The sequence below is a fragment of the Erythrolamprus reginae genome, chromosome 3 (genome assembly GCF_031021105.1).
Source record: "Erythrolamprus reginae isolate rEryReg1 chromosome 3, rEryReg1.hap1, whole genome shotgun sequence".
In the NCBI taxonomy this organism is placed as follows: Eukaryota; Metazoa; Chordata; class Lepidosauria; order Squamata; family Dipsadidae; genus Erythrolamprus; species Erythrolamprus reginae.
The window spans coordinates 224,310,700-224,323,402 of NC_091952.1; the positions used below are offsets into that span (position 1 = coordinate 224,310,700).

The 12,703-nt window shown below is 38.7% G+C and overlaps 1 protein-coding gene across 3 annotated transcripts in view; it reads right to left on the reverse strand.

The window, feature by feature from the left end:
* The window catches only part of NBN (nibrin), a 39,084-nt gene extending 27,277 nt beyond the window's left edge, over window positions 1-11,807 (reverse strand). For all 3 annotated transcript variants that reach the window (XR_011558739.1, XM_070748020.1, XM_070748021.1), the window contains exons 1-5: window positions 11,693-11,807; window positions 6,512-6,645; window positions 4,134-4,279; window positions 3,592-3,751; window positions 590-693 (exon numbers count right to left, since the gene is read on the reverse strand). Coding sequence is in view for 2 of the 3 variants with exons in the window: in XM_070748020.1 (XP_070604121.1) it covers window positions 590-693; window positions 3,592-3,751; window positions 4,134-4,279; window positions 6,512-6,645; window positions 11,693-11,729 (581 nt within the window). In the remaining variant the exon portion in view is untranslated. The remainder of the gene's footprint in view (window positions 1-589; window positions 694-3,591; window positions 3,752-4,133; window positions 4,280-6,511; window positions 6,646-11,692) is intronic.
* Window positions 11,808-12,703: the final 896 nt, after the last annotated feature.

A 12,703-nucleotide genomic window follows, 5' to 3' on the forward strand; every position in this document is an offset into this window, starting at 1 on the left:
CATAAAGATTTTATATATTTTATTAACTTTCATCATCTGAGGTTTATCAAATCCAGGCGCTTCATTGATATAAGTATCCAGGGTTTTTGGACTTTTAATCCTTAAAAGATACTAGGATACACATGGAGCTGGATACCAGTGTCTCATTATTGATCCACTTATTGTTTAAATTAGTATTTTTATGCTTTATTGTTCCCTGCATAGATAAATACTGAATTGCAGAAAGAATGCCATTCAATAGCAAAAGGCCATGCATAATCAATAGAAGAATGTAAGCTATTTTCTTATGAAATAATAATAGAAGTAGCATTTCATGCAAAATGAATTTCTAATACAATTAAACAAAACTGCATACACAGTCAAAAAAAGATACCAAACATAAAACCAATTAAAGTGTATTATAACCTAATATAGAAACTTTTACTGCACATCAATACATGATTAATGTACTTTGGATAATTGCATTTGATCAAGGCATACTTCAGCAGTTTGGGAAGCGAATGTAATCTCAGCAAATGTTAACTGGTAAATTAATATAAGATGAAATATTAAAACTTTTTTTAAAATGAGGATGTACCTTAGAACTTACCTTTCAGGCAGTGGTAACTCTTGTTTTGCTTGGATGGCTTTGACTAATTCGTCAAAATATTCTGGCTTCATAATTGGTCGACCACAAATCAGTGCACATATTGTCTACAACAGAAGTGGGAAATTATAGTAACAATTCATAGTAGTGCAAAACATGTAGTCTCCCTGATCTTAATTCAGGTTTCTCAGCCAAGTACAGTGATGGCGAACCTTTTTTTCCTCGAGTATCGAAAGAGCATGTGTGCGTGTTACTGTGCATGAACGAGTGCCCATTCCCATAATTCAATGCCTGAGGAGGGCGAAAACAGCTTCCCCCACTGCCCGGAAGCCATCTGGAAGCCGGAAATGACCTGTTTCTAAACTTCTGGTGGGACCAGTAGGCTTGTGTTTCGCCCTCCTCAGACTTCCCGGGAGCCAGGGGAGGGTAAAAACGCCCCTCCATCGCGCCAGAGGCTCTCTAGAACAGTGTTTCCCAACCTTGGCAACTTGAAGATATTTGGACTTCAACTCCCAGAATTCCCCAGCCAGCGAATGCTGGCTGGGGAATTCTGAGAGTTGAAGTCCAGATATCTTCAAGTTGCCAAGATTGGGAAACACTGCTCTAGAAGCCTAAAACGCACTCCCAGAGCTGCTGCGTGAGCCAAAATCATCTGGCCTCCACACACATGCACATTGGAGCTAAACTATGGCAACAACTCGGGTGCGGGCAGATATGGCTCCACATGCCACCTGTGGCACCCGTGCCATAGGTTCGCCATCACTGGCCTAGTACAAACCATCCCGCTTCTAAACTTATTCACTGATTATCTTCCAAATTGAAATTCCCTTACAAAAGGAACAGAAGTCCTATAATAAAATTCTCTAACCACTGAACAACAATTTGCACTGTTTTATTATATCCTCCAGTCAGTATCTTGATTTTACAATACACAGGAGAAAGGTCTGCTATGAAAGGATTCCCATTAATATAAGTAGTCTTTGTTTAGCACAATTGAGAACTGGCAACTGAGTCATTAAACAAAGAGTTGCTAAATGCCATCGCCACAGGGCATAATATCTTAGCCCAGAGTTCCTCAAAGTCTTTTTGCATAAATATCTTAATTGCAAACAGTTGCTAAACTAGGTTATTGCTTAAACAAGGACAAGCTATATTTTCAACTGTCACTATTAAATATGTGGATTTCTCTGTAAAAAAATTGAATTGGGACACGCCCCCCCCCCCCAAAAAAAATTGTGGAAAATACTTTTATGCAAACTAATATGATTCGAATTAAAATACATATAGTTCTTGGCCTATGTCCCTAGTTGATTGAGATTATTAGTTGAAAATGCTGAACACCCCTACCCACCCCCCACCCCCCAGGTTTCTGTGTCAGGAACTCTGTTAACTATCTCATTCCAATCAGTTCTTCAACTTATTGAACTCTTCAACTTATTGAACATATGACTCATTCTTCTCTTTATATCATGTGCATTTCTCTTAGCTGATCCAATATAACTGACCTTTTCTACGTTTTCTTCATTTAAATGGTTTATATTAAGTTAATTATATTTTTAATATTGAAATGTCAATATATCCTAACATTATTCACCCAGAGAAATCATTTATTAAATTACAACTCTACTATATGCCATAAATATTCTATTCCTTTTCTGTTACTTGCTGTATTGTAGCCATATGCAATATATGCATACAGTGATCCCTCGATTTGCGCGTTCTCGATTAGCGCGAAACGCTGCAACGCGGTTTTTCAAAAAATATTAATTAAAAAATAAGTCCGCGTTTTTTTTCCTACACCACGGTTTTTCCCGCCCGATGACGTCATACTGATTGCTGATTGGCCAAAATCAGGAAGGAAGGAGGGAGGGAGAGAAGGGAAGGAGGGAGGGTTGCCATTGCCATTGCCGCCAGCGCTGCCCCAAGAAAGCCGGTGAGAGGAAGGAAGGAGGGAAGGAGGGAGGGAGAGAAGGGAAGGAGGGAAGGAGGGAGGGTTGCCATTGCCATTGCCGCCAGCGCTGCCCTGTGGGTAGCGGCAAGGAGCCCGGAAAAATCACCATTGCATTGCCAGCCTCCGAACTTGCGTCGCTCCACCTTCTGCGCATGTGCGGCCATGGAACAAAGGGCGCGCATGCGCAGATGGTGTTTTTACTTCCGCATCCAGTATAACACGGAAATCGGTTAGCGTGGGAGGTCTTGGAACGTAACCCCCGCGCTAACCGAGGGATCACTGTATATGTATATATATATGTGTGTGTGTGTGTGTGCCTCTTGGCCCCACCAGGGGTTATATTCCAAGGCAGATAAACTTTTTTATAACCGACAACTATAATCTATAGATGTAACACATTTTTGCTGATAATGAAAAGGAAGGGAGACTACTATAGATCTATTTCAGACTTATTTACCTTCATCAGGTAATCATACCCTTTTACTGGGATTTGAACCTGGGGCCTGTGCCTTGTAAGCAGAGGCCTTAACCTTTAGGTTACAGCTCGTCTCCTGTATCAGCTTGTATGAGGGAAGAGTTATGTGTGATATTTTTTTTTGCCGAGTCACCGTGGTATATGGATACAGCTATATGGATATGGATACACCCTGGTATATGGATACAGCTGATACAGGAGACAAGTCTGTAGCCTAAAGTTCAAATTCCAGCAAAAGGGTATGGCTACCTGATGAAGGCAAATAAGCCTGAAATAGATCTATAGTAGTCTCCCTTTCTTTTCATTATCAGTAAAAATATGTTACATACATGCATGCATGCATACATATGCATACATATATATACATATATAGCTGCTTAGATTTATTGGATATGAATGGGTGGCAAATAAATTTCATAAACAAATAAACAAACACATTATTAGGCATCCAAGCATACACTCCTATATGGGACTTACTTCCTAAAAAATCTTGTGTAAGAGTGCAAATAAAACATTTTCCCCATCTACCCTTCCAGTGACCATTGCAGCGATGCCTCCATTTGGTTGCGTATCACTCACCTTCACAGTAACTTTGACTAGAACCATAACAAGATGAGTACATTCTTCGTTCCACTCATTTACTACATGGCCACCCAGCTGAAGAATATTTTTATTTAAAGTATTTTTCTGTGAAACATTTAAACAGGAAGAACACACTATCAGTGGTTCATATTCTACTCTGCAAAATACAATAAAACAGGATTTGATTATAAATAATGCCAAACAGCCAAAATCATTGATGATTTCTTGAATTCACTGAGACTCATTCCCTACTACAGCTCTAACACTTATTTGGCAATAAGATCTACTAAATCTGTAGATATGCTTGTACTGTAAGTTAACCTATGTAGGGTTACAACTTCATATCTAATTTGAAAGAATAGAAATAGTGTTTGTTTTTATCAACAAATTTCAGTCCTCTATAAGCTTCAAAGTTATGAACATTTTGTGTTATACATTTAATTCACCCATAATCATAATCTATCTTGTGTGAAATATGCAGTAAACTCATAGATTTCCCCTTAACTATTTCAAGGTTAGCACGAGTAAATCTATCATACCTGTAATTGCTTTGATAGACTCCAAAAGTGATTCTGTCACCAGTATTTAATTTTCTGGTAGCATTGTGTAGCTCTTCTCCATTAACAAAGGTACAATATTTTGAAGTGTCTTTTAAAATTAATTCAGGAAATGATGAAGATTGACTCTGAAAATACAAGAAAGCTCATAGCATTTAAGGTATCAAAGATAGCAAGCCTATTCATTATACTCCTCTCCTGTTTAAAAAAATCATAATATTAGTAAAACAAACTATACCTTAAATCCAATAAATTATTATTAATTATTATTATTAATGTGGTTTGTTTTACTAAGACTCTATTACTATTATTCTACTCATCCTTCCTATTACCTATCTCTTCCCACTTGTGATTATAACCACGTTGCTTGTATTTTTATTATTTATATTGTTCTCTTTGTTTCCTAGTATGGTTTGGTTGATTAGTAAGATAAGGTGTTGTATCTTATGATTCTTGATGAATATATTTTTTTTCTCTCTTTTGCCTCCTTTTATGTACATTGAGAGCATGTGCACCAGAGATAAATTCCTTCTGTGAAGTGTCCAATCACTTGGCCAATTAAGCATTCTATTCTATTCTATTCTATTCTATTCCATTCCATTCCACTCTATTGCATTCCATTCCATTCCACTCCATTCTATTCCATTTCATTCTTATTGGTTTTCATACAAGAACCAGTTTGGTGTAATGGTTAAAGGCATCAGTCTAAAAATTGGGAGAATGACTTCAAATTCTGCTATCTTGCCAACACAACTGTAAGCAGTCTGTATGGTTTAAATTGAGTACTTAGGTATAGTTATGGTATTGGTAGTCCTCAACCTATGACCGTAATTGAACCCAAAATTTATATTACCAACCAACTCATATTTGTTAAGTGAATTTGAACCTATTTTATCACCTTTCACGCTGCAGTTGTTAAGTGAATCTTTGCAGTTGTTAAATTAGTAAGATGATTGTTAAGTGATGTTAGCATCCCCATTGACTTTGCTTGTGAGAAGGTTTCAAAAGCTGATCACATTATGATAACTGCAATTGTCATGAATATTAAACCACTTGCTAAGCATCTGAATTTTGATCACATGATCATGAGAATGCTGCAATGGTCATAAGTGTGAAAAACTGTCAAAGCCCCTTTTTTGAACCTTGAACTGCCACTAAATGAACGTTTATTAAATTGAGGACCACCTGTATTTGCCAAACAAACCAACGATATTAAATAATGGCTTGAAATGGATTTGTTTGGATCAACCAGTTCAGAGGTATAATTGATTTAAAATAATTGATTTAAAAATATTTCTAATCATAAAGCCAAAATGAAAACTTTATATGAAGATGTTGCAATAAAAAACTTTTCTCAGCATTGCAGATTGACTGAATATGTATAATGAATCATATTTATCTGCAACAAGCTACCAGAATATTGTTACCTAAATGACATTGTTACCTAAATGACATAAATTACTTAATTTTTGTCAGTGGTTTCAGATCCCAATTACATAATTTGTGTATTTTCTATAATGCCATCAGGATGCATTTGGTACTACAGTGATCCCTCGATTTGCGCGTTCTCGATTAGCGCGAAACGCTGCAATGCGGTTTTTCAAAAAATATTAATTAAAAAATAAGTCCACGTTTTTTTTCCTACACCACGGTTTTTCCCGCCCGATGACGTCATACTGATTGCTGATTGGCCAAAATCTCGACCAATCGTTGCAAACGCAAAAAAAAGCTTTGCAACTGTTGGAACTTGTTCAGACTTGTTGGAAGATGCCTCCTAAACGTTGCACACGGAGTGGAGGCGGCGACGCTAAAAAGACCAGGAGGATACTCACAATTAAAGAGGGAGGGAGGGAGAGAAGGGAAGGAGGGAAGGAAGGAGGGAGGGAGAGAAGGGAAGGAGGGAGGGTTGCCATTGCCATTGCCGCCAGCGCTGCCCCAAGAAAGCCGGTGAGAGGAAGGAAGGAGGGAAGGAGGGAGGGAGAGAAGGGAAGGAGGGAAGGAGGGAGGGTTGCCATTGCCATTGCCGTCAGCGCTGCCCTGTGGGTAGCGGCGAGGAGCCCGGAAAAATCACCATTGCATTGCCAGCCTCCGAACTTGCGTCGCTCCACCTTCTGCGCATGTGCGGCCATGGAACAAAGGGCGCGCATGCGCAGATGGTGTTTTTACTTCCGCATCCAGTATAACGCGGAAATCGGTTAGCGCGGGAGGTCTTGGAACGTAACCCCCGCGCTAACCGAGGGATCACTGTATTTGTACCAAGTCAATAAATGTTAATTTTTTATTTCAAAAAACCCCATGCTTTTATATAGTGGATAATTGCCCAGGAGAGTTGGCAGAAAATTAAAAAATGTGATACTTACAAGATTCACTTGTGGATGAGTAACTGAAAGAACTGCATGACTTCGGCTGATTGATGCATCATTTGGAATTAAAATTCCACAATTTTTTCGTCCAACAACATACTCAACACCAACTAGAAGCCGATACGATGGTCCTGAAATTAAAAAGAAAAATGTTAGTTTTAAGAATGGTCATAAGCAACAAAAACATGATAAGAATGCTTAGTGTGAAATTACTAAAAGATTGAAACTAATAAATAAGAAAGGTAAATGTTAGCGTGTCACTGAATAGGCATATATTTATGCACTATAGTTTGATATCTCATGGAACAAGATTGTAATGAAAGGTTCAGTTTTTGAAACAGCTGTATCTAATTGTTTTATATGTTTATTATCTTCTATTATTGATTGATTGATTGGATTTGTATGCCGCCCCTCTCCGTAGACTCGGGGTGGCTAACAACAGTAATAAAAACAGCATATAACAATCCAATATTAAAACAGTTAAAAACCCTTATTATAAAACCAAACATACATACAGACATACCATGCATAAAATTGTAAAGGCCTAGGAGGAAAGTGTATCTCAGTTCCCCCATGCCTGGCAGCAGAGGTGGGTTTTAAGAAGCTTACGAAAGGCAAGGAGGGTGGGGGCAATTCTAATCTCTGGGGGGAGTTGGTTCCAGAGGGCCGGGGCCGCCACAGAGAAGGCTCTTCTCCTGGGTCCCACCAAGCGACATTGTTTAGTTGACGGGACCCGGAGAAGACCCACTCTGTGGGACCTAACTGGTCGCTGGGATTGCTAAGCCATTTTGAAGCATACAATAATAAATTGCCCCTAATTAAATATATTTTAAAACACAAATACAAATGCAACATGTTCGTTTTAAAAAATGATGGACATAAAGATGGTATGGAAAACATTTGAGAGAAGAAACATTCCAGAATACAGGGCTAAATAGGTAAGCTATCCCTGCAAGCAGCTGCCAGGTAGCATTCACTGGATGGCTCAGCTAAGCAACAGCACCTAAACGAATTTGGCTGATCTCAAAAAGACAAATACTGTATTTTTTTCAGTATAAGATGCACCTTCCTCCCCCAAAGAGGCTAAAACATGGGGGGGGGGGGGTGTCTTTTACTTGGAATGTAGCTTTTCTGAATCTTTTTTTTAAACCTTAACAAGTTGCTAATGATCTTCCCAGCTCGCAGGCTTTTTCATTGCTACTCTCTCTGAAGGAAGGTTTTTTTTCCAGCCATAAGTCTTTGCAGGCTTTTTTTCATTGTTGGTCACTCTGAATAAGGTTTTTAAAGTCCTAATCAGGAGATAAAATAATGTGTTGAAACTGACCAGACTAAGGATGCTAGCCAGATAAATACCTGGTAGGTAGGCAGATTTCTTTCTTCCTATTTTCCCTCGCCAAAACTAAGGTGCGTCTTATACTCTGAAAAATACGGTAGTTGGTACTTGGATGGAAGTCTAGTAGGTGATTCCCTAGGTTAAAAGATTAAGTGGGAAATCCCCCTCAGCAATCCCAGACATTAGTGAAAAATCACTTCCATATTATTTCCCAAACCATGGACTTGACCATAAAGTTATCAAGAATCAAGTTTGGCTTTACTTACTGTACAGAGCTAAGCGTAATTTTCTACTTCCTTTCCCCACTTATATATAAAAAAAGAGCAAAATGGTTCGGTAAAGATTAATTCACCCATTATTAACTAGAATAATGCCACTGGTGGTATTTGTTCTTTCAAACATGGTAGAGGAAAAAAAGATTGAAAATAATTGTCAGGATAAATTTTATTTATGAGATTGAAAAATAGGGCTGTATTTTTTCATAAAGAAGAGAGGTGTTGCTTTTTTTATAAGTTTTTTTCTCCATATTTAAAAACATACATACCACATCATATACCTTCAATACAACTTCATAGGCATATATCACTTTTTAAGTACAATAAGCTAGAACACGTTGCAATTTTGCTTTCTCTTATTCAGTCTGTATCAATCTTTCCTCTCTCCACTTCCCTCTTTCTATCTCTGGTGGTTATTCTGCTGAATAGAGAGCTGTTGTTTGGGTGCTCTTCTGAAATCATCATTGTCACTGAAGACCTATACAGTTCCTAAAACTAAAGTCCCCATTGACAGCTGCAGCCTTCAAGCATTTAGATCAAGGGTATCAAACTTGTGGGGTCATATTGTCCTCACTTGATATATCAAGACTTTTCCCCCATTTGCTAAACCTGGGGGTGGCGTGGCTAGCAAGTGATGCATCTTGCCAACAGGCTACGAGTTTGACACCGTTGATGTAGGTGCTGCTGCCGAGCTGTGTTAGCCCAAATCAGCAACCATTTGCAAGCTCAGCCTATTTCTCTTAAAACTAATGGATGGATTACTGGACAGATTTTAGGAAATAGTCATATTCAATGTTCAACAATCCATAAAAGACAAATCTAGTAATAGTAATATCAGTGGGGATACATTTCATATGGCCCCAATTTGCCTTGACTATTGCAATGTGCTCTACATGGGGCTACCCTTGAAGAACGTCTGGAGACTTCAGCCGGTGAAAAATGCAGTGGCGCGTTTAGCAAGGTACACCCGTATTACTCCATCTTTACGGGAACTGCATTGGTTGCCAGTAGGTTTCCGAATGCAATTCAAGGTGTTGGTTATTACCTTTAAAGCCCTAAATGGCCCAGAGCCAGACTATTTACAGGACCACCACCTCCCTCATACCTCACTGTGGCCAGTAAGTGCCCACACAGTCGGCCTTCTCCAGGTCCCATCCGCCAAACAATGTTGGTGGGCAGGACCTCAGGGAAGAGCCTTCTCTGTGGCAGCTCTGACCCTGTGGAATCAACTACCCCCAGAGATTCGCACTATCTCCTCCCTACCTGTCTTCTGGAAAGCCGTTAAGACCCGGCTTTTCCAGCAGGCCTGGAATTAGGATTGATTGTGAGTATACTCCTTTCTCATATGCTCCAAGCCCAGGATTAAGGAAGAAGCACTCCATTAAAGTGTATGTCAAAATAAATTTGATTTGTTGACTTTAGTTTTACTTCAACTCGATACTTCAGTTTCTTCATCCACCCAACTTACTAAATTCATCTAAGCAGAATGTTTCAAGCATGTTTCCTCTTGGTTAGGGAATTCTAGGAGTTGATGTGCATAGCAGTGTTTCTCAAACCGTGACAATTTTAAGGGGGATGGACTTCAATTCCCAGAATTCCCCGGCCACCAAGGCTTTGCCAGCAAAGCTGACAAGAGAATTCTGGGAGTTGAAGTCCATCCATCTTAAAATTGCCAAGGATGAGAAACAATGCTCCAGCATAACATTGATAAGGCTGAGATATCTGGTAAGATAAACTACACTAAAGTAAACCCTATTCAGACATTCAATTATGAATGAATGAATGAATGAATGAATGAATGAATGAATGAATGAATGAATGAATGAATGAATCTGGAAAGGACTTTGAAGGTCTTCTAGTCCAGCCTCCTGCTCAAGCAAGAGAACATATACCATTTCAGACAGGTGATTTTCTACAGTTCAGGGGTAAGCAAAGTTGGCTCTTCTATGACATGTGGACTTCAACTCCCAGAATTCCTGAGCTAGCGTGATTGGTTCAGGAATTCTGGGAGTTGAAATTCACAAGTCATAGAAGAGCCAACTTTGCCTATTTCTGGTCTAGACTTTTCTTAAAAACATCTACCTACCTACCTACCTACCTATCTATCTATTTATCTATCTAGTCAGTCACTCAAGTACGTACTGGTAATATACAAAGAAATAACAATGTTTATATACATGATATAAGTTTATATACATATGCTTATATACATATACACAGTAGAGACCTTCAAATTTCTAGGTTCTATCATATCTCAAAACCTAAAATGGTCACTTAACATCAAAAACATCATCAAAAAAGCACAACAAAGAATGTTCTTTCTGCGCCAGCTCAGGAAGTTCAAACTGCCCAAGTATCTGCTGATACAGTTCTACAGAGAAATCACCGAGTCTGTCATCTGCACCTCTATAACTGTCTGGTTTGGTTCTGCAACCCAACAAGACCGACACAGACTTCAGCGGGTAATCAGAACTGCAGAAAAAACAATTGCTGCCAACCTGCCTTCCATTGAGGACCTGTATACTGCATGAATCAAAAAGAGGGTGGGGAAAATATTTACTGACCCCTTGCATCCTGCACATGAACTGTTTCAACTCCTACCCTCAAAACATCGCTACAGCGCACTGCACACCAAGACAACTAGACACAAGAACAGTTTTTTCCCAAACACCATCACTCTACTAAACAAATAATTCCCTCAACACTGTCAAACATTTTACTAAGTCTGCACTTCTATTTCTACTAATTTTTTTCTCATCATCCCTGTCATCCTTTTCCTTCCACTTAGGACTGTATGACTGTAACTTGTTACTTGTATCCTAAGATTTTTATTAATATTGTTTCTTCATTGCTTATTTGACCCCTATGACAATCATTAAGGGTTGTACCTCATGATTCTTGACAAATGTATTTTTTTCTTTTATGTATGCTGAGAGCATATGCACCAAGACAAATTCCTTGTGTGTCCAATCACACTTGGCCAATAAAGAATTCTATTCCATTCTATTCTACTAGTAAGAGGGAAATAATAATAATAATAATAATAATAATAATAATTATTATTATTATTATTATTATTATTATTATTATTATTATTTATATTTGTATGCCACCCCTCTCCGGAGACTCAGGAACGGGGGGCGACACTGGTGCATTTATTTAGTGATGGCGCGCCCATGATTTCTGGAGGCAAGCTGTTCCACTGGTTAATATCTGAAAGTTTCTAATTGTTTTGGAAGTTTCTCCTTAATTCCAGGTTGCTTTTGTCTTTTCCAACCATTGTTTCTTGTCCGGCTTCAGGTGCTTTGGAGAATTTGACAACACAGAAAGCAACAGAGTAAATAGGCACCAAACCGAAGGAAGTCCACATATGAAAACACGCCCTCTCCCTTTTCTAGATTCATACGATTATCTGACCCACTAAATTCTGCCTGATCATTAAATGGCACCAAAAACACTCAATCACACTTTCTCTTGTCTTGCCCCGTAATGATAATCCGGAGTCTTGCAGTCTAGACTTATTCGGTTTACCTTTCCCTCCCCACACCCACCTCATGTGTTCTTGCTTACCTCCTCCGGCCTCGTCGACCGGGCACAGTTTCCACATCTTAAGCCTTCGAGGGTACCGCCGCTCTCCCGAGTCAAGAAAAGGCCCCCCAAATCCTCAAGCCCCGGAGGCGGAAAAGAAGAGTGCGCCTGCGCGCAGCTCATCTCTAGGTTGGAAAAACCCGGAAAGAGCGATCAGCGCCATCTACAGGCAGCGAAAGGAAAAGGTTTCTTTACCGTACCAGGAATGTGACTCGTCATTAGTTTTTTTAAAAAAGGGTTTTCCAGGAATAAAAGCAAAATCAATGAAAAAGTAAAGTCTTACAATGACGTTCCTTTGTGGGAATCGGGAAACAAAGTATACTCGAGGAAGCTTATTATTTTTTGGTTAGATTATTATTATTATTTGGTTAGATTATCTTCTTCATCATCATCATCATCATCATCATCATCATCATAATTATAGAATAGAATAGAATATAATTCTTTATTGGCCTTTATTCTTTATTATTCTTTAATTCTTGATTATTCTTTAATTCTTGATTATTGAAAAGCAACTTAGAACTAAGGAGAAATTTCCTGACAGAACAATTAGTCAGTGGGCCAACTTGCCTCCAGAAGTTGTGACTGTTCCAACACTGGAAGTTTTTAAGAAGATGTTGCATAACCATTTGTGTGAAGTAGTGTAGGGTTTCCTGCCTAAGCAGGAGGTTGAACTAGAAGACCTCCAAGGTCCCTTCCAACTCTGTTATTCTGTATTTTAGGTTTATTATTTTCTTATTTTTATATTTATTTATTTATTTTGAGGTTAGTTTATTGCCGGGTTGTTTATTTTGTATTGTTTTTGGTTTTTAAAAATACTTTTAACAATTGTAAACACGCATTTTATCTCAGTGCGGGATAAGAGAAGACGAATCTGCCTGTGAAGTTTACAAAAGCCGCCCAGAGTCCCACGCCCAGATTTGTGGGCGGCATATAAATTTAATTCATAAATTTAATTTAATTAATAAATAATAAAATCGCGCTTCGACGATA